Source organism: Electrona antarctica (assembly GCF_951216825.1).
Source record: "Electrona antarctica genome assembly, chromosome: 6".
Lineage (NCBI taxonomy): Eukaryota > Metazoa > Chordata > Actinopteri > Myctophiformes > Myctophidae > Electrona > Electrona antarctica.
The window spans coordinates 21,954,328-21,976,775 of record NC_136811.1 but is presented as its reverse complement, the minus strand read 5'-3'; the positions used below and the strand labels follow the sequence as shown (position 1 = coordinate 21,976,775).

At 40.9% G+C, this 22,448-nt stretch overlaps 1 protein-coding gene across 1 annotated transcript; it reads left to right on the top strand.

Moving 5' to 3' along the window:
- The first annotated feature begins 23 nt into the window (after positions 1–23).
- Positions 24–12,817, top strand: cep76 (centrosomal protein 76). The gene is made up of 13 exons (XM_079503097.1): positions 24–247; positions 522–677; positions 796–880; positions 978–1,202; positions 1,692–1,877; positions 2,814–2,911; positions 3,398–3,526; positions 4,014–4,202; positions 6,711–6,877; positions 8,148–8,307; positions 9,186–9,359; positions 10,130–10,347; positions 10,963–12,817. The coding sequence occupies exons 1-13, from the start codon at positions 185–187 to the stop codon at positions 11,099–11,101; spliced, it is 1,989 nt and encodes a 662-aa protein (XP_079359223.1). The 5' UTR covers positions 24–184; the 3' UTR covers positions 11,102–12,817.
- The last annotated feature ends 9,631 nt before the right edge of the window (positions 12,818–22,448 follow it).

Here is a 22,448-nt window from a genome sequence, read left to right as displayed (position 1 = left end):
ATTTTCAGGCGCTTGTGCGGATAGTTCGCGCTTGCTTTTCCGCCAGTTTAAATTGACAGTTGTTTTGTTGTTATTGTCAAAGAAGTAGTCAGAATTTGCACGTTCACGTACACATAACGTTTGTCATTAGTTCTCTCATTCGATTTCATAATAGTTGGCTGCAGAAGCAGCTCAAAAAGTCATAATGTCTCTACCGCCAGAGAAAGCCTCCGAACTGAAACAAATAATTCACAACCATTTGATCAAGGTAAGTGGAAAAGGCTCCTGGTGGCACTATATTATTATCACGATTATGTTGTTGTTTTCCATTTGCGAAACATCGTACATTCAAAACAAAAGCACAAGTCATTCCCTTCATGGTAAACATAAAAAGAGATTATTGGAGACTAACAGTATAATAAAAGGTATTTACATAAGTGTGTGTGTGTGTGTGTGTGTGTGTGTGTGTGTATGTATGCATGTATGTATGTATATGTATATATGTATGTATATATATATATATATCTTCTCTTTTTTTTTAGATGAACATTCATGGCAAGATCCGAGACGTTCTGGCTGAGACTGTGAGGGATGACCTTGGTGCTGGACATCATGCACTCTCAGAGGCGGATTTTCTTCGTGCTCTGCAACGAAGAGGCATTGTAGATGATGTCATGAAGGACCTACATTTCACCAAGGTTGCACACCACTAGGCAGGGAATTTATGCATTTACACACACAGATACAGTACGTTATCTTCCTTACATCACTTCACAGTCCTCCTCTAACCTCTGTTTATTCTGCCGTTTGAATAAGGAATCTCCACTAGAAACTGACAAAGGATCACCTTCAAAGCCTGCTACTCATTTTGTTGACAAAGACCTGACTCGGTTAAAGAAAAGTAAGGAGATAATGGGGAATGTGCTGTCACTTTGAGAGTCCCTTCTTTTTGGACACCATAGTTATTAGTGGTTGTGGTTTCCTCCCTGTTGTCTCAGCTAACATTGACCCAACACGGCGGTACCTTTATCTACAAGTGGTTGGTGGTAAGGCCTTTCTGGAGCACCTCCAGGAACCAGAGCCCTTACCTGGCCAGGTGTGTTCTACCTTTACACTCTACCTGCATTTCCGCAACCAGAGGTTCCGATCAAAGCCGGTGCCCTGTGCCTGTGAACCGGACCTGCAAGAGGGCTTCCTTCTAGAAATCCATAAAGATGGCATGGGTAACACCACGTCCTGTTTAACCACTTCTATTCCTGGCTTCCCCATTTTGGGCAAGTCATATGAGAAATACAAGAATAGCAGATCTACAATTTAACTCGTCAGCTCGTAGATCATCTTTTATTTGCGTAACACCATTGTACAACAAAGTATGTATTGTAGAAAATAGGGCATAACCACTTAATCCCCTTTATACTCTTTTTTTTTTTCACTCTACACCAAATCTCTTTGCCTAAAATACCCTTTCTACAAGCTCACAATGCGTCACAAGGTGATGAGTTATGAGCTTGTACATCTGCTAATGTTGGTGAATGTTCCCCCCCAGAATTGGGGACATTGGGGTTGAAGTGGTATAGTGGTTAAAGGCAACAAAGAAAAAGGGCAACAAAAAAAACATTGAGTACAGAAGAATCCATAAAAATAAAAGAATAACTGTGCTATATATTGTTACTGTTTATTCTATCCATGCACATTATTTCTATACCTTGCAGGGGAAGGCAGTAAGATGGCCGACGCCACCACCATGCTGTCTATCTGTGACCCAGTCCACATGGTACTGATCAAGACAGATACGTCCAGCGAAACCACTCTGGTCTCCTCCTACTTCCTGGACTGGAGGACTGTCCTCAGCTCGCCCAATGGGAAGACTTGCATTGCTGTGGAATTGCTGGGGGTTGGTGAGGGAAATGCTCAAACTACTGTATGTTCAAATGAAAGCATAATTCCTAGCAACAATTTAACCACTTATTAAATTAAAAGGATAGTTCACCCCAAAATACATTTTTTTCTATCACTTCAAGGCTCACCCGATGGAGCCTTGAATTAGCCCTTCGCTAAATCCCACCCCAAAAAGCGATTGTCCAATGCCAATCCAAATAGTTTAGCAACTGTTGCTATGCAGGTCAAGCTTTCGCTACTTCACAGCTGTCAATGTTATTTTTTATGGCTGTGTTGTTGAACATTTACACGGCTTAACATCGGGAAAGTTACATGACTGACCCACCCAGGTGATGACAATAATAGTACTATAGTAATGACCGTAGTCTTACCGTGCAACATGAAGTCATAAGACCTGGTACTTAAAGGGTCATTCCACTCATTTTCAACATTTTACTATGTCATTAATATACCTTAGAGCTGTTGGAAATAATAAAAAAGTCCCCCCATTCTGTGTTTCCTAGAACTGGAGATCTGAAAAAAATCATTAACATGGTGAAACACATCTTGATGATGTCATCAAGATGCGTTTCACCATGTTAATGATTTTTTTCATACTTACAGTTCTAGGAAACACAGAATCGGGGGGACTTTTTATTATTTCCACACAACAGCTCTAAGGTATATTAATGACATAGTAAAATGTTGAAAATGGGTGGTTTTCCCCTTTAAGACGCGCAAAATAGGGCCCAAGGCAAAGAGTCTCGTTAATTCTCCGCCAGTCATCATCGCTTAGGAATACGACAAAACAAATCTCCATGAATTCAAGGCTCCATGGGTTGAGTAATTGATAGAAAATACGTAATGTTTTGGGTGAACTATCCCTTGAACACATTCCCTGCCGTTGACAGAGATCTCTGTTCTTACGCGTGTGTGTGTGTGTGTGTGTTCTTCAGGAAGTGAGAGTAAGGTACCAGCTGGTGTGCTGAATGTCAGCCTTGAACTCTACCCTCCTCTGACTCAGACTCTGAGTGCTGAGATAATCACCACACAGGTAAAACCTAATTTATATATACTGTAGTTTAGTATGACAGTGTTGCTTACCAAAAAACACAAATACAAGCAGCTGGCAATGAATTGCATTATGATACGTAACGTATTAAATTAGTTCTCTTTAAGCGACACCCTCGCATGATGAAGTATAAATCAAGCTCAATCTCTGCATTGATTAGTTTAATAATAATTCCTGAATTGACTCACTCAGAAAGTCATTACTTAAACTTTGCATTAAATCTACATGACTCTTTAGATTCAAACTCGGTTACCTCAGTTAATTGGTTTCTTTGTCCAATGTGTTCAAACAATTATTCATCATTAAATAATTTCAGAAATACTATTCACATTTACATGAAAATAAAATATAACATGGGCTACCTGCCTACTTCTTGAATCAAATGTTTCTGTTTTATAACCAAATCACGATATTTTGAACATGATCATAACATAATCAGATCACATGCATTGGTTATTTCCCATGCAGAAATCACTAGAACGCCAGAAGACTGCAGAGAAGGAGAGACTGTTCTTGGTTTATGCCAAACAGTGGTGGAGGGAGTTTCTTGAGATCCGTCCATCACACCAATCCAAACTAGTCAAGATCTTTGCACAGGTTGGAGCCTGTCATTTCTTTCTTCCTTCCTAAACACATTTATTTTCTTCCATCCCATTCACATATCCTTTCTTCCATACCAATGACAAAACAATTTGTTTAGATCTAGGTAGGATATTTTATTATATTGTATATTTACTAACTTGAATACAAACAAAACACTGTTTGCACATAGTTTTACGACCCGTAAAACATTTGTATGCCAGAATATTTGAATACAAATAATTTGAATAATGAGGAAAAGCAGAGGTCTGCATACTTCATCTACTGGTCTCTTGGGTGGACAAACTTGTTATCAATGCCGACATCGGTCTGGTGCATTGCCTTCACACAGACAGACAACCTCATTACAATAGTATGGGTCGCACCCAAGCCCCCAGTGAGGCTCTCCAGCGTTGAAGCACGAAGAATTTACTTGTACACAGTTTGACTCAAGTTTAACTCAACTTTGTCCCCTCGTCTGGATTTTAACGTGTGTTTGGTGCAGGATGAGAACGGTGTCAACAGGCCAGTGTGCTCTTATGTGCGTGTTCTCCGTGCTGGTCGCCTGCTGGAGAGCCCACGGCAGGCAGCACGCTTCGTCAGCCTGCTGGCTCAGGAGAAGGCACCTGTGGTAGGAGGAGGATGCAAGCAGGAGCAGTGGTGCACTCTGCTGGCATTTCTCTGTAGAGGCAAGGTGAGGAAATGTATTGGTTAACCCTTTTAACCACATTGTGTGAAGCTATGGAAGGGCAATTTTGACTTAAAGGACCACTTCACCACTTTTCAACCTATCTTCATATACTAATCCTCACTAATAATCATGATAAAATGGCTACCATTTTTTTCTACTCAGTCTGTGTCTCATAGGAGGAATGTGGGCAGTTCAGAAACCCGTCCACCAGTGACATCATCGATGGGGAATCCAAGATATTAGAAACTGCAGGCTTTCTAGTCCTGAAAAGTTGCAATGCGAAAATGGAAGCCATCGATCTCACGATAATAAACATCTAAACATTTTTGTAAAAAAATATTCTAAAAAATCTGCCTAACGATGATGTCACTGGTGGACGGGTTTCTAAACTGCCCACAGTCCTCCTATGAGAAGCAGTCTGAGTAGAAAAAAATTGTGCCATTGTATCATGATTATTAGTGAGGACCAATTATATGAAGATAGGTTGAAAAGTGATGAAGTGGTCCTTTAAAAGCTTTAATAATAAGTGATTAGTTACTTACAGTATGTTGAGTGACATAGTCATATGATGATATAAAAATTAGGCTTCTAAAACATATCTAGAAACACAATTCTATGTAGTTGCTATTGCCCAGAGCCTAGTATAAACGTAGCCCTCACCCATCACTGTACCTTGGGATTCTGTTACACCAGCGTCATCATTTGGAGTTTATCAACACTGATAACAAATATTATTCACCCTGCCCCCTCAATTCTGGGGGATAATGCTGTGTGTATAAACTTTGCTCATCTGTACAATATAGAGTGAAGGCAAGACATCTATTATTTCTGTCTACACTGTATGTTTACTACTGTATGTAGTTGCTGCCTTTGGTTTGCAGAGTACTGTGGTAATACTGTAATATTATACAACTTCATTTGTTTGGTTGTATTATTGTTAGTGTCATCATTATATTTGGTTGAACCTTTCAAAGCCAATCTATTGTTACATTATTGATCAATTTATATTAAAAGTGCTGCTGCTTCTACCGTTCTACTGTAAAATATAACAGCAATATAAAAGTGGTAGTACTATTGCTCTCACTTTCAAGTAAGTAGCATTGATTGTGTCATCCTTGACTTGACTGATGTATTTTTCATGTCAGACTGGATATTGGGGAAATTCCCTGGACCACCACAGAATAAAATATTCTGCCTCCTTGTCTCTCCGCATGGCTGGCAGACACAAGACACCTCTCACAAAGTGGCCCTTGTCAGCTGTGATTTATTACTTTCATTCCAGGGGAAATTAATTTACCCTCGTCAGTCCCTGGCCTGTTCCAAAGCTGCCGTCCATATTATCACGTCTGGGAATCATCTATCATTCTGACTTCCCCACAGCCTAAGCTCAGCACAAGCCCCCATCTCATCCCCGGCCTCTTACTGGAAAAGTTGTACAACTGAAATAGGAGTTGCTTAGTCTCATTGGCAATTTCATAACAAACTACTGTATTGCATTTACAGTTGACTCTTATTTTAAGCCTTCAGCATTTCTCATGCGTCATTTATATTTGGTTGTGCATGATGTCATGTGCCAAAAATTTACTAGTTCACAACACGTTGTGACTTGTTCAGCTTGTAGATCGGCTAGTTCTGCTGTGCGACACCGGTCCGGCACGCAACTTAAGTATCCAACAGGATTCTGAATGTCTGCTGGTGTCGGGAAGGCTGGTTAAACAGAGCAGTGTAATCTATATACAGTACATGACGACTTCAGAATAAAATGTCACCAGCTGATCAGGCTCTAATTGATATCTTATGGAACAGACAGTAATGTTATGACTATAGGAAGATGCACAACATTACATCACCAACATTATTTATATATTTAGGAGAGGAGAAGCTAATGTGACATATTTCTTTTTTAAGAGGAGAAGCTAATGTGACACCATGACATGAATGAACCCTTGCTATGATTGTGTAGTAGAGTAAAATGACCCATTATTACCCAGACGTATGTTTTATTCAGTCATCAACTGTGGGCACCGAGTGTCATTTCTGCTTTATGGCACAATACAGTGGGCAATATAGAGGAAGCATTGCAGAGATTCAAATAGGGTGCATTTTGCATCCCAAAACGTAGTTTATAGTTAAGGGACGCAATAAAACAATGACCTCTGCATCCTTGGGATGCACTAGTACTACTGTACTGTTTTTTTTATTCTAGTTTATTTTGCTAGCTTTAGTTATAATAATCATTTCTTCTTTTATATGGTTTTCCAACCATATAAAATGAAATGGGAGTTAAATGCTGCAATTTGTAAAAATGGCAAAATATGACTCCTGAGTCCTAACGTTGTTGAAATGGGACTCATAAAAAAGACCATCCCGGGACTCATTACATTGAATACCTATTTACATCACTGGCATTGGATAAAGAGAAGGCAGATAACGCCTAAAAAATGCTATTAGCTGAATTTGAAAGCACAGACTTTAATATTGTGTATGGGACGGGTTATGTTCTTTCCCCAGGGTGACTGTGAGGATCATGCCACCCTGCTGTGTAGTCTCCTACTAGGCTTTGGCTTGGATGCCTTTGTGTGTGTGGGCACCAAGGCCAAGGTTGGTCCACACGCCTGGGTCCTGACCCGCGGAACTGATGGCAGCATCACCTTCTGGGAGAGTCTGACTGCACACAGGTTTGATTTGTAGTGTTTCTGTTTACAGCCATGTGTGTTGGTATACTGTACATCCTGCTATAAAATGCAGAAAACTACAGTATGTCCTCATCAGTTTTACTCCTCAGCGGGTTGATCAATCGATCTGAACTTCAACAAGGACATTGATCTTTGGCATATGCAATTTTTTACTTTGACCAAATATAAGTATAGTAGGCTAGTAGCATTTGTGACACGAGATCTGTATTCATTGTTGCAGTCCAAATAGCCTGAGCGGTGGGTGGAAATGTGGGTGGGTATGGAGCAGTTATTGATGTACGTATATTGTAAGGGATGATGATTGTCCCTACTACCCATACTGCCATACTACTATTGTCATAGTAGTATGGCAGTAATATGTTGAACATAATATGCTAAACATATGCTGTTTTACAGCAGCCTATATTATATTGCTGTAAAACTGTAAAGTGACCACTTGCGCACACAGTATAACCTCGTAAAACCTGGAAGAGTTAAAGTTAAAGGTCTGTAATTACCATACGCTTAACCACAATTTGGAGCATTATAGGCGAAACATTTATTAGTATCAAAAACTGTTGATTTGAGTTATCTTGTTGGATGGAAATGTTACGTATGAATATCATCACTTCATAAACCTTTGTGTACTACAGAGCTTCATTTTTTAATATGTCCCAAAACCAATGCAAGCAATCCCATGGCAGAGGTAACGTCCTAGCTGTTTGGCCTACAAAAAGACATCTCTGTAGGACCTCTATTTTTGAGGGGTGCTAGCCCCTCCTATATAAATTGACGTCCTCTTGCCCCTAACACAAACATTAAATGCCATTAACAATAAAGAGAATGTAATGTTTGTTTTGTCACCGTTTGTTTTACATCACCATTACATCACCTAATCAACATGAGTTAGACTTTAATATATTAGCACCCCTCACTTCACACGGGTGTTGCACTGTTGTGTCTGTCTGTACTATAAAGCAACTGTAGAGCTACACATAATTTATCAAAGATGCTATAAAATAAAATACATTTAGAAGTCCATTATAATTGTTTTCCAATTATATGCATAGTCTACCTTTAAAAACAAATGTCCAATGCACTGTAAGTAAAGGCCTATTTTCGCATCCAAAGAGCCTCAATGTTAATTTCTTTTTGTTTATGGACGTCCAATAAAAGACCCTTTTTATAGATTTGGTGTGAAAGAAATCAAAATCATATCATGCCTTGATTCTGGAGGCATTGAATGGGCTTGTTTTCTTGTATGTGTCCCCAGGTACCTGCATCAGGCCATAGACCCAGATGCACCACCCCTGGCACCCCAACCCAAACCCACGTCCCCATACCGCACCGTGGGCTGTGTCTTCAACCACCAGATCTTCTTAGCCAACTGCCAGCCCTCTGATGCTGTGGAGCTCTGTGTCTTTGACCTACAGGTGAGGACAGGGTGCATGAGTTGCCATCCTGCTTGCAAGAATTATAATGTAATGTATTATTATTTGAGTACACTAAGGTGAGGAGATTGTGTTGTGTTGTGTTATGTTGAATGATGAATTTGTCTATAAAATCATGAACCATAGACCTTAGCCAACTGCATTGGACTTGATTGACAACATCTTAAGCTAGAACCTGTAGCTTAATGTATAGGGATAGCCAACTGCAGACAGTTGTGACACATACGTCACATACACATGCATGTAAGGAACATACGTCACATACACATGCATGTAAGGAACATACGTCACATACACATGCATGTAAGGAAGACCCAATTCAAAGAACTCAACTGGCTTCCAGTGGAGTCTGGGCTCATGCCTCATTTCCACATAGTTTTGTGTGATGTCTGTATTTCTGTTTAATAGATGCAATGTTCCCTCTAGTGTTCAACGCAAGGAAAGGCATTTATTTTAGGGATGAATTGAAACATAATTTTCAATTCATATAAAGTGCATCTGAGTACCATGAAAAGCACCCTAAAATAAAATGTATTATTATTAACATAGCCAAGCAGCTGAATTGAATAAAATGGCATATTGTGCTGTTTCCAGGGCTCCCCATAATCCATTGCAAAAGTTCAACAAATCAGATGGAGGAGTTTTTCAAATCCATCGTTTACCACGGAGGTTCCAATAGAAATGAAACGTGGGGTTGTCTCACATACATTCCCAGAGCTATATAGAAGAAGAGACAGACTGATGATGATGTTGGTTGGTGAAAATGTCTAATCGTCCTGATAGCAATAACATTTGCTTAGGTAGTAGAGCCTCTGCTAAATGTCATAATTGTGCCTTACCTCTTGGGGTTTTACGCTCAGAACCCGTCCCGATGGAAGGCGATGAGTGAGGAGGCCCTGAGGTCAGTTTGTGCCCCAGGATCCACTACTGCTCTGCCCCCTCTGCCTCCTCTGTCCGCTCCGTCTCTGGAACCGGCTGCCACCAGCAACCAACTGGAGCTAGAGATGCGCTACCTCATATCTGAACACAGGAAGGTAAATCGCTGCCTTACTACTATTAATATAACTTTTTTTGTTTGATATTTTTTTGGGTGTGTCTTTTTGCCTTTATTGATAGATATACAGTAGCTTGACAATAAACGGGGAGAGAGATGGGGGAAGACACGCATGAGGTATGAGGACGCAATGTGGATGGAAGAAAATCCACTAAGGACAGCGAATCTGGAGTCAGATTTATGGAGGTTTGAAAATCCTCCTTTCAACTGGTTTGCACTGAGATTATATTTGCAATCCCATAGTTGGAACGGTGGGGCGTTGCTATAGGAACCGGACCAATGTTAAAAGCTTCCGTAGGCATCAACTATTATATAGACAGAGTATACGTTGGGGTACGTATATATACAGACTTGGGGAAAAATTCCAAAGTTCCAAAATAACCTCAGTGCTCAGATCAGATCCTGCAGCATTCTTTTTGGAGCAGTGCATCCGTGTTTTCCAACAGACAACAGAGCTACCGTAGGTGTGGGCAAAAGGACTAATGGAATGGATGTTACACAGTGGGACTATAAGATGACTCAGACTGATATGCATGGTAGCACCATCTGATCAGTTGACCACACAATCAGAAGGTCCCAGTTCCATTCCATCTGGGACTACCTGTGTTGGACACCTTTCTCCCTGTCTCCACTTAGGTTCCTCTCTTGTTATATTGCCCTGTCCAATAAAGCACACAAACGAAAAACAGGATTATAAAACAATCACTAATAAAGTAAACTAGTAAATAAATGAGTAATTTCTGCTTCCAGGACCTGGAACTGGCGACCGTGTGGGACGACCATCTGTCCTACCTGCTGTCCTCTGCCCTGTCAGCCTATGAGCTGGAGCGCTGCACCGGCGTCTCCTGTGGCAACGAGGAGTTTCAGGACGCAGTGAGGAGGGCCGTCCCAGACGGGCACACCTTCAAAGGCTTCCCCATCCACTTCCTGCATCGCAACGCTCGCAGGGCCTTCGCCACCTGCCTCAGGTGATGCCATGTGACAGGACTGCTCTCGTTTTTGATTGATTGATTGAAATATTTATTAACAGTTTGCAGAATTACAGTACATTTCAAGCACAAACTCAATACAAAGGCTGTTAACTGTGAGTGGACGACCCAATTAAGCATTACACTTGTTTACAAGAGGGTCCACCATTTTCAATTCATCAAAACATTTAGAGTCGTACAAATAGACACTTCTATATAGACAAAGAACAGAACAGGAATTCATCATAATGGAGGTAAAAAGGGAAAAGAAACATATGCAGTGAGGGAAAAGGGGATACAGTGAGGGAAAAGGGGATTGTTAATATCGTGATTGTTAATATACGATGCCTATTTTGGGGGGGAACATTCGCCAAAAATAGTAGTTTTGGTAAAGAGATTTTGACAGTTTCACTACTTTACTTAAGCACTTAAGGTTAAGTAAACAGGAAAGTGGGTGACCTGCCTTCATTTGGCAAATTTTCGTATTTACTACATTTCATGTTTTTATCTTCTAAAAGGTTTTATCTTCTAATATTAATTACATTTGCTCTAAACTGATAGGCTTTCGATGTACCAAGTATAGTAACATGACTGTTACTGTTGTTGCTTGTGCAGGTCTTCCTTCTGCGAGGAGATTGTGTGTTGTCGTGGAGACCACGTGCGGCTGGCGGTCCGTGTTCGGGTGTTTGTCTACCCCGACAACGCCTGCGCTGTCTGGCTCATGTTTGCCTGCAAGTACCGCTCTGTGCTCTGACTGACAGACAGTTTACCCTACACAGTGATGTCGAACACTCTTCTCTTATTGCACGTTTGCTTTCATAAACAGTGCTTTATAATCATGGCGTGGTAAACTATGGGTCATGTTGATAATTCATGAATCCTCTGTTTGTTTTCTCAGTTAAGTTTGATGACTGGTCCCGCAGTTGAGTTAGTTCTCAGTTAAGCTACCAGCGGGCCTGGAGAACAAGGTGACACAAGGCATTATCACACGGCATGTAAGTTTATGAAGCACATACAGAAGTCACATACAGTACAGTACACATTGGCCAGAAGATATGAGTCATCATGACTGATGGAGCTAAGCTATCTGAGGCCGATTCTAAAAACACCTTCTAAATCCTAACCAGTAACCTTTTTCAGGGCAGTGGCAGATTTCAGAATCAAGTTTATTGTCACATCACTGGTTTATAGATATATTTGTATAAGCTCCCTCATTTTGCTGTTTTCCAGAAACAGGAGAAGAAAATGGAGGGAGAGCAGGGAGAAAATAAAAGTCAATGAATAATCATGTCAAAGATATCTACATACACATACATGTAGCATAAGACCAGCAGATAATGATGTTAAGCATGAGGTGCGAAAGTGGTAACACATTGGTGGGCCCACATAGCGGCATGTATGTGCATAGTGTATAAAGGTATCTCCACTGCACCAACATTGGCAGCGGTAAGCGTTGGAAAGCGTCTGTGGCTGGAAATCTGTTGTCGAATGGGTGGTATGCACGCTGTCGTGTCGGGTCGTAAGTAGTAGGAAAGCGTCGAAAGCTGACCAAACTTGCTTGGTCGGCCTTCGACCGTCGGGCTCGCAGAGAGGAGGTAGTTGGCTGGTTGGAGCAGGTTGGCTGCTAGGAGTGGGACCCTTTCTAAAAGAGTAGTGCTTGCGGTGGATTTATTTTGTCTGAATACAGTACATATCCACGGTATAAATATTGCTACTGCTGCATGTGTTCTCAAAATGCAGACACTAAAAGTGTGGGATGGTGTAACACGCGCAGTCGCGCACTTGTGTCTCACATCACATTCAAACACCAGCTGTCAGCACTTACTGCTGCTTTTCTTTAAGGTGAAGCAACTGGTGGTAGCCAATTCTATAGATTTCACTTGAGTTTTGTTTTATCATTGCAAACGCGAATGCTATTTCATTGGACACTGGATATACAGGGAGGACAGATTGGCCATTTTATCAATACAAATTATGATGATGAAATGTTTACGATTATCGATTATCCTACTTCGTGGACGTGCGTTGTGTATCATGCAGTAGGCTACTCTTTCAGAAATGACAGGTTCCATTTTTTGCTAATGAATGATTCTAGCTATTTATTTTATTTTGATCCTTAATTGAAGCAAAATGATATGGCTGTGTGCACATTGCGCTGCCGCTTGCTGTAGGCACACAGTGTTTACAAAAGTTATAGCCTATGCCAAAATTCAGATAACCTTGTGCCCATGCACTAAGCACCCTGTAGTGTAGTAATTTCTCAAATAATGTAAGCATGTACAGTACATGTTCATTTGTTGAAAAAGATATCAAGTCATAGGCTATTTTTAGCACCATACTGTCCATACGATAGTGTGTCGGTGTCAACTCTCGGGTGCATTTAGCAACTTTATTCCACACCTTACAACCGACTTCATTGGACTGCCAGTCTGTAGTAGTCTGTTTGGTGGAGAGACACCTTAAGGCTCAAGGGGGTTAATCAGTATAGAGCGTTGCAGTCCCGCCCCCTGCCATGGCCCAGGAAATGATTCTCCGTTCATTTTCCTCATAGACATTTCAGAAAGTATTTATTTAAAGACGTTTACGCCGCGGACAAAGCCAACTCGAGTCGTGACAAATCATGACAACAAACACAATTTTTTGGGCCGAACAAATAATTAAAAAGAAGAAAAAAACGGCAGGTTACAACACTTTTTTTGTTGTTTTTCTTCTTTGTTATTATTTGTTTGGTCCAAAATATTGTTTGTGTTGTCATGAGTTGTCACGACTCGAGTTGGCTTTGTCCGCGGCGTAACCGTCTTTAAATAAATACTTTTTGAAATGTCTATGGGAAAAATGCATTGGGATTCATTTCCTGGGCCATGGTAGGGGGCGGGACTGCGACGCTCTATACTGGTAGTTTGATAGAGATACTAGGGTGCAGGTCAACCTATACAAGTCTAGATCCAGAATGGACCATACGCCTATTTGTAATTGTTTGTTTTTTTATCACATGGCAGAGGTGCTATTCCGAAATAAGTCATGGCATCATTATGTGACTGAGTATAGTCCAGTGTTGCGTCCTGAGCTGAAAGGTTCAAGAACCACTGATTTGGTAACGGGATAGGTGGACACTAGTGGGCACGTCGAAAATGTACTATTCTGTGCCACTGTCCTCCCGGCTTTGGTGGAAAAATTGGAAACACCCATAACTCAAGCAGAAATTGCCATAGCCATATCATCAAAATGTTAAAAAATAGAATACTTAGAAAATGGTCTTAAAGTAAATGTGATTAGAACAGGCTTAAACATTCGACAACTATGGTCTAATATTTCTATATTATTGCTACAAAACCTGTATAAGAAGTTGAAAGTCTGATAATGATGTACTGTGTATGTTCACATTGTGTATACTTTACATTAGTTAATGTTTACATTTTTCAAATATTTAATTTTTAAACATTTTGGACAAAACAGAAGATTTTACATCGAGGTGCCCAGATAACGTGATATTCTCTAAAAAAGTTGTGGATTGCAATTTTGAACACATTGCTCCCATTCTACAGTAAAGGTGTGCAGTGATGTACATAATATTTTCTTTGCCACTTTTGTACTGAACACTATGCTGATTGTTTGTATAGACACACCATGTTTACGCTTCAAGATTGTATTTATGTATCTATTTTTTATAAATAAATTAAACTTTGTATGTGCAAGTAAGTCTGAATAGGTGCCACTGGAATGGCACAGTTTTCTTGACATAAACTCTGAAGCACATTTATGGTTTGGAATTTGAAATTCTAACTCATTGATATATTCTTTAATGATTTAGTCATTGTTGATATCTAATGAGTCAGTCAGGGTTGTCATATGTTTGTAATTCACTCTTTTAACACTAGATGGTGTGTTAAGCTAAACATTGGCATCATGAAAGCAGCTGAGGCTACCCACAGCCTACATCCATAACCATATATATTTCTGTATATGCATAGTATTTAAGATCTTTAGAGCATGTAAGCTGTTCCAACACACACACACTATAGTGAAAATGTATCTACAGTCTAGTTGGATTTTTTTTTCTTGTGGTTTTATCTTCCATTCAAATTGTATGCACAAATTGATATATTTGGCTGCGGACCACCATCCTAAAATGTAAAAAAGAAATTGGAAAAAAGTGTGTGTGTGTGTGTGTGTGTGTGTGTGTGTGTGTGTGTGTGTGTGTGTGTGTGTGTGTGTGTGTGTGTGTGTGTGTGTGTGTGTGTGTGTGGTACTTTATTAATTTTCTTGTTTCTACACATAGCCTACATAACAACATCAATACAACATATCAGCAAAGACGAAAAAAGGAAATGCATAACAAACAATAACAGTGAAACATACCATTTTGCACAGAAGCGTGCAGCAGTCCACCCCAGCCATAATTCTAGACAATGGCAAATCTACAAGCTCATATTGGCATGACGTGCTGCACTATGAGCTTGTACTGCTTGTAGATTTGAATAGACAAATGATAAAATATGGTTGAGTGGTTAAAATGATTGTGACACTATATTAACTAATTAAGCTGGGGACCCCCTGGCACCCTGACAAGGACCTCTGGGGGTCCCCAGACACTTTGAGGACCAATGCCGTATATGCGATGTAGAACCCCACCAGGTGGCCATGAAATCAGTATTGGAAATTGGTGTCACACAATTAATGAGGTGAATAGAGATAAGGCACATTAGCACTAGGCCTACTTCTCATCTATTACATGTATAGACTCGTATATAGTTTACCACCAGTGGAAAATGCCTTTCTACATCTCTTTAAGAGAAAAACTATATAAGAGGCCAATGACATGGTTTAAGTCTGGTCAGTCAAAAGCCATTTAACCACAGTGAATGATCTCACTGTTTCTGGGCCGGCTCCAGAGTCTTTGAAATGCCATGTTGAGCATTGACTTGTAAATGGAGATTGATTGTGAAATTGCAGGAAGGGTGACGTGTGACAGCTACTCTGTTGAGTGAGTTGTGTTGTGTGGTGGTTGGTAAAAGTAAACTCAGAAAGTTTTGCCACTAATTGAAGAGGTCTATTAATTGACACAGTTTTGAGGCGGTGCCGTGTTCGGTTCCTTTGTTTTCCTTTTCCTCTGCACATTGCGGTGCTGTTTAGAGTACTGGGGAATCGTTGACACATCAGACCAAACTTTGACGAGAAGCCTGTGAGGACAGCCAATTAATTCAATTTTTCCGGGAGCTAATTTGCAATTCTGCGTTTGCCCCGGAGTTGTTGAACACGAGGATCAGGGGGGAGGCTGAGAGAAAGAAAGGGAGACTAATGAATTATTCTACCCTTTTTCTGAAAGGCGCGCGCTCTCTCTCCCACACACTCACAGCCAAACACACACATACAAACACCTCCGCTCATTATTACAGTATACCACAGAAGGAATGTACAATGGAGGAAGTGTTTGATGCTGGGAACTCAGGTATTTTTATTCAGCCCATATTAAATAGCAGCACACAGGTGTAATTGACTAATAGGTCCTGTGGGATGGTGCTATTGTTTGAAACGGGAAGAGAAAGAGGATGCTGGTGCCAAAGAGTAACAAAAACATCACTCACACCTTTCATGTATTTTACTCCCAACCGACTTTATTTAAATCTCACCCCAAATTGTGGTGCTGACGTTATATGTTTGCATTCAGGTGTGACAGTGAAACGTATAACAAAATAGACTTGTCATTAATTTCATCATAATTTATTACGAGTTGCATTTAGTGTGTAACAGAAATTCTGCTGTTGGATTGGATTGAATTGGATTGAAACTTTTCTTACGAATAAAGAATAGTTTTGTCACTGATATGAGGAGATGTAAAGATTAGCGGTAGTTTCACAGTACATACAGTCATAAAAAAACACTAATATTTCTGAGTAATTCGCTATTTTTATGCAGTGAAAATTGTTTAGTGATAAACCAGCATGAAGATAGAATGAACCCTTATGTGAAAACCATGTTTAAATGCAGTTGTTGCACACACCTGTTCTTGGCTCATAATCAGCCTCCTCATGTGAAGTGGCAGAACCTCCTAATGAGTACTGATAATTCACTGGCAATTTACAAGTATTATAACTGCATTATCAATTATTATTATGGTGTTGATTGGGGGAAATATATTATAGCTCAGAGTCTTGTTAGGCATTTTAGTGGCTCTTATTTGTTTATAATGCCTTGTAGTCAAACAATTTCTTGTAACATATTACTGACAAAGTATAAAAGAAAATTAAGTTTCCCTTAAAAGTGTGTGTGTGTGTGTGTGTGTGTGTGTGTGTGTGTGTGTGTGTGTGTGTGTGTGTGTGTGTGTGTGTGTGTGTGTGTGTGTGTGTGTGTGTGTGTGTGTGTGTGTGTGTGTGTGTGTGTGTGTGTGCGCGCGCATAACGCGTGCGTGCATAACGCGTGCGCGCGCGTTATGCACTAGTCGGTTCACACAGGAATACATATTACCTGCACTGGCAATGATGGCTTACAATGTGGACCTCAGCCTCAAGGCCTTGGTTAATTGATATTTTAATAAAATGTGATTGTCAATTTTCTAACAGTTATCACAGCATTTGTTTCCACATTAAAATTTGTATACAGATCTGTTGCATTTGGAATTCCCTATCTTTGGCCTGAAGCTCATTTTATATGATGCATTGTTAGCTTAAAGATCTGTTCTTGTTGGCTAATGACACCATCATTTAACGGAAATGGAAATAACTTTGAATGCTGTGACTGAGTTAATAGTACTATAATTACTTTTTATCCATGAGAGTGCATGAGCAGCAGACAAACAGTGACAGTCATACAGACCAGGAAAAAGGGACAGTGGTATACTGTCATGGCTGATATATCTAAAGAAATCCATCCTAAAAGTCTGTTCTATGCACAAGCTAGAACAAAAACATCAGAAGTAGCTGATTGATTGAAGGAAATCTATTTCATATAGGCTACTAGCTAAATTAATTGTGGTTCAAAGACTAACAGCTGTGCTACTTCCTCATTTTATTGATGTCATTGTCTGGACCTTACTCAGAATACAGGCCTTGGGCTCTGTAAGATTTGTCAGGTAAATTAGAAGACTAATGGTGCATCTCCTTATCAGCAGTGTTTTTCTATTGTGGTAATATATCTACTGACAGACTATGATATATCAACTAATTAACATTTGCTATTAAAGAATGGAATTTAGATGGATTTCTCTGTGATACTCGTGTGTTCCAATCTACTGTCACTGCAGCAGAGTAAAAAGTTTATGGATTTTCTTCATTTATTCATTAAAATAGTGAGAATGACACATTCCTTGTTTTGTTCCCCGGACACAATGGTAACACACAGAGTGATGCTGAATCACAGGTAAATTTAATGGCATTACCGTATTTTAGCTATTAACACACATACGCACGCTCGCGCGCGCACCCACACACACATACGTTCGTATTTGAAATTATGACTGTCTCGGAAGGTTTGCAGCTGATTGTGTCAAGTAGTCATTAGGGTTTACCTACAGTATAACTGGATATCTGTTAATTTATTATAGATCATTATATTGTATATGTTCTCTATCTCGCTCTCTCTCTCTCTCTCTCCCCCTTTCTGTTTTTGAAATTTAAAAACTCCTGCAGGCGGTAGAGAGAGATAGAGAGAGGAACATTGGGCATTGGAGTGAAATGTGTTGCATGGCCCGGAGCCTAACGGGTAATAAAGTCATTAATTCAGCTGATTAAGTTGGCCTTTGGGTTAAAGAAAAAATCATATCCGTCTCCCTTTGAGATGTGACTGGGGAAGCACAGAAGAGGGAGAAACAGCTAATTAGTGTGGTGAAAAAAAAACATGGAGGGGGTGTGGGCGATGGAGAGAGAGAGAAAGGATGAAAAACAGAGAAACGAGGGTGGAGACCGAAAGGTGGTTCGACTGAACTATTAATGAGGCATGTTTGGGGTGAGAGAGTGACGAGCTCATCAAAACGCCTGCTTTCCAGGCCAGGCATTTCTCTCAAATACTTTGCCCAACTACCTTTGAGCATCACGCTGCTGCTTAATGATGTGGAATGAGAGCGGGAGAGAGAGAGAGAAGTGAGGGTGAAATGTCAGTTTACTTGCAGTTTAATGAGCTTGTTGTTGAGATGCAAGGGAAGAAAAGGAAACCGCAAAGAGAGCAACAGGAGAGGATGGGCACAGTTTCTCACCCCCTTCCTTCCCTTGAGCAACAACTCCCCCGATGGTTTCATCGACTTCTTATCTATAGGCATGTTATTGCTGTTTTATTCACTCAACTTTGATTATTTATGCTATAATTTATGCATAAAGGAAGGTGGTGTTTTCAAATGAAGTGAAGACGGAACGTATACACCGGAGCAGTCGAAGGTGAGTTGCACAATTGAGAGGGCACTAAACAGCGCCGGTCACGTGCTTCATGTACATCGAAATATGTATTCCTTTGTCACTATTCGCCAATAGGTGTGTGTGTGTGTGTGTGTGTGTGTGTGTGTGTGTGTGTGTGTGTGTGTGTGTGTGTGTGTGTGTGTGTGTGTGTGTGTGTGTGTGTGTGTGTGTGTGTGTGTGTGTGTGTGTGTGTGTGTGTGTGTGTGTGTGTGTGTGTGTGTGTGTGTGTGTGTGTGTGTGTGTGTGTGTGTGTGTGTGTGTGTAGGAGACCTGGCCCGATTAAGTGAACGGATATGGTGCAACTCTCCTTCAATGGCACTGGTATACACTAATGCACGCGCACACACACACACACATTTATACCGTATATAATTAATTTATAGGGAAACTAATGTAACAGGGTTGACACTGACAGTTCATGGGCAGTTGGGCACCTAAGGAATAAGGATACACATGGCACCATCTCCTCCACACAGACAAACTGCTGAAACAGAGCAATATTTATCAAGTTGTTTGGCTTTGCTCTTTGTCATGCCAGCGATTGTTAGGCCACTCGTGGTCAGTTTATATACATGGCCCAGCCTATACCTTAATATGAGTATGGAGAATCTACATCTGTACCCAAAGTTTGTTATGATTGTAAGTAACGCCTGGTCTATGTACAAATCAAAAACACAGCCCACTCCAGAATCGGGACCTCCTTTGACAGGTGTCAACAAAAACATCAGGTGTATTCAGGATGCTAGCAAAGACATCACAAGCATAACTAAACCAATCTGGTAACACTCTTGAATGTTTTTACATTGCTGCCTGGATGGCATACATTTTTCTTAACTGCATCAGATACTATTTCAACAATACGGTCAGGGCAAGAAATGTACATGTTAACATCCATTTGTGATGTGTGCAATGGATTCTAGATGATGTTCAGAATCACGATGACACACACACACACACACACACACCGATTATCCTTGTATGCATACATTTGATCCTGCGCAGAACAAGGCTAAGACTCAATCAGTAGTATTAGGCAAATTCAGTAAGATTTCCACTGCTGTTTTTTTCCTTTGGTGCAATATCTCTATTATGTTATCTCTTGCTGGTCAGAAAGAGAGAGAGCATTTATACTCCTCTCACGAGGGAACCACTGACCCCTGCATGACTTCAATTCTGGTTCAGTATTGTTTTCTATTGTCTGTGTCAAGCGGCAGGCATGTAGGGGTGCACTGGGTGCTGGTGGTAGGAATCAAGACACATAATATGTGAGAACTGAAGGAGAAAATTAAAACTCATGATGATGCATACAGTTGGAGGCCATCGATATTGTCCTTTTCTTTTTGCTGAGGTTTGCGTGATCTGCGCAAAAGGACAGTTAACCCATTTTGGGCGGGAACCCCTTTTGGTGTTTTAAACATTGTTATAATTTAGCTATTGAAAAATAGCAGATCTACAAGCTCATAGCGCGCCACCGAGTGGCGCGCTACGAGCTTGTAGGTCTGCTATTTTTGAAAAATCGTGAAAATATTTATTTCAGAAAACTGGAGGATTTAGAAGGATTCTTTAAAATGTTGAGGTCAGGCCTAAATGGGTCAAATGATAAGGGACAATATCGGTGGCACCCAACTGTACCTCCTGCACACAACTGACTTTACAAACATTTCTGTGCACTCGGTAGGTTGTTGAGTGTTATCCATAACATAGTTTACTCGGTAGGTTGTTGAGTGTTATCCATAACAGAGTTTATGCATAGAAAACAAAATAATGCATGGAGAGATGGACCGAAGGATGTACAAAATGTCATGATATCAGAAACCATAAAACAGCAACAATGACACACAAACAACTAACTTTTCAAACTCTTTCCTGTGATATGGTATGATTTATGTTACAAATGGAACTGTTAGCTGGTAACTACCACACACTCTGTCACCAGCCCAAGCACTTTAATGGGGTCGCCACCCTCCCTGTGATGTCTCTCTTTCTGGACAGGGAACAATATTTACTGTAAATTCCGAATTTTCCAGTGCAGGGGCTTCCAGGGGCCTAGCACGTTGCGTCTACTGGCCTGGTACATCTGGTCCCATGGCACACAGAGAGATTCTTTTGTCAGTGTGCACAAAGACAAGAGGAGGAGATGAGAGGAAAGTGAGAGAGAGACTCTGCTGGCCTCTTTTTAAACCAATTCAAAGGAGGCCTCTCGTCTGGAGTCTATTAGAATCGCTGAGTGTCTTCTTCAAGCGCAGAGAGGGACAAACAATTGTGCTCTGTGGGGGCTTCCAAAAAAACCTTGGCTCCTGCCACTGAGCGCAAGGTCAGTCCAATGAAGGGGAAAAAGGTTGGCGAGAACTGAAAGCATCCGTGGATTTACGGAAAAGAGGGAGGGAAGGAGAAAGGGATATGGGTGAAAAGGACAGCAAGAGAAAGAGGCCGAAGTGTGAAAATGAGAAATAGCAAGGAGAAGAAGAGAGAGGCAGATTGCAATTAAAGACTTGAAACGTGGGAGTGGTGTTAGATGTGGAATCGGGTTCTCAACAGGTGATGTGGATGACCAGACGGACAGACTACAGGCTAAGACCACAGGGACAGAGTGAGACCCAGCTATGGTGCTGTCTGCACTGCTGAGTCAGAGAGAGAGAGAGAGAGGGGAGCTAAGACCACAGGGACAGAGTGAGACCCTATATGGTGCTGTCTGCACTGCTGAGTCAGAGAGAGAGAGAGGCTAAGACTACAGGGACAGAGTGAGACCCTATATGGTGCTGTCTGCAATGCTGAGACAGAGAGAGAGAGAGGCTAGACTACAGGGACAGAGTGAGACCCTATATGGTGCTGTCTGCACTGCTGAGTCGGAGAGAGAGAGAGGCTAGACTACAGGGACAGAGTGAGACCCTATATGGTGCTGTCTGCACTGCTGAGACAGAGAGAGAGAGAGGCTAAGACTACAGGGACAAAGTGAGACCCTATATGGTGCTGTCTGCACTGCTGAGACAGACTGCAGCCACACAAACATTTCCCAACACAGGAGTATCTCCAATGGGCACTGCTATTAATGGTCTATGCACACATGAGCTACAACCTGAAAAGAAATTAAGGCAGGCTGAACTGCACTGTGTGTGTGTGTGTGTGTGTGTGTGTGTGTGTGTGTGTGTGTGTGTGTGTGTGTGTGTGTGTGTGTGTGTGTGTGTGTGTGTGTGTGTGTGTGTGTGTGTGTGTGTGTGTGTGTGTGTGTGTGTGTGTGTGTGTGTGTGTGTGTGCGTGCGTGCGTGCGTGCGTGTGTGTGTGCGAGAGAGATATTGTGTGGAAAAGAGCAAGCAACCCAGTAACGGTCAACAGAGAGAGCAAAAAATAAAGAGAAACTAATGTCAAAGAAAAAATGGTACTACTATCCACCATCCTTGCTCGTTTGTCTCCCATCCCTGTGCCAGAGAGGGAGCAATGGAATCCCGTTAACGGATGAAAGCTTTCATATGAACCTGTTACAGTAAAGTTGTTTTTGCGCTGCCCGGTTTATATCCTCTTCAACATCCCTATAACAGTTTACTACGCCAATTAGGGATTTATATTTTCAGGGGAGTTTTAATGCCATTTCAAAGGAAGAATTAATTAAGAGTCAGCTTTTGCTTTTTTGCACCAATTTCACACACCTTCAGTGACAGTAATTGCTTTGGGGTTATTTGAAAAATGTTCAAAGTACAATATCTTGTCACATAATTAAAA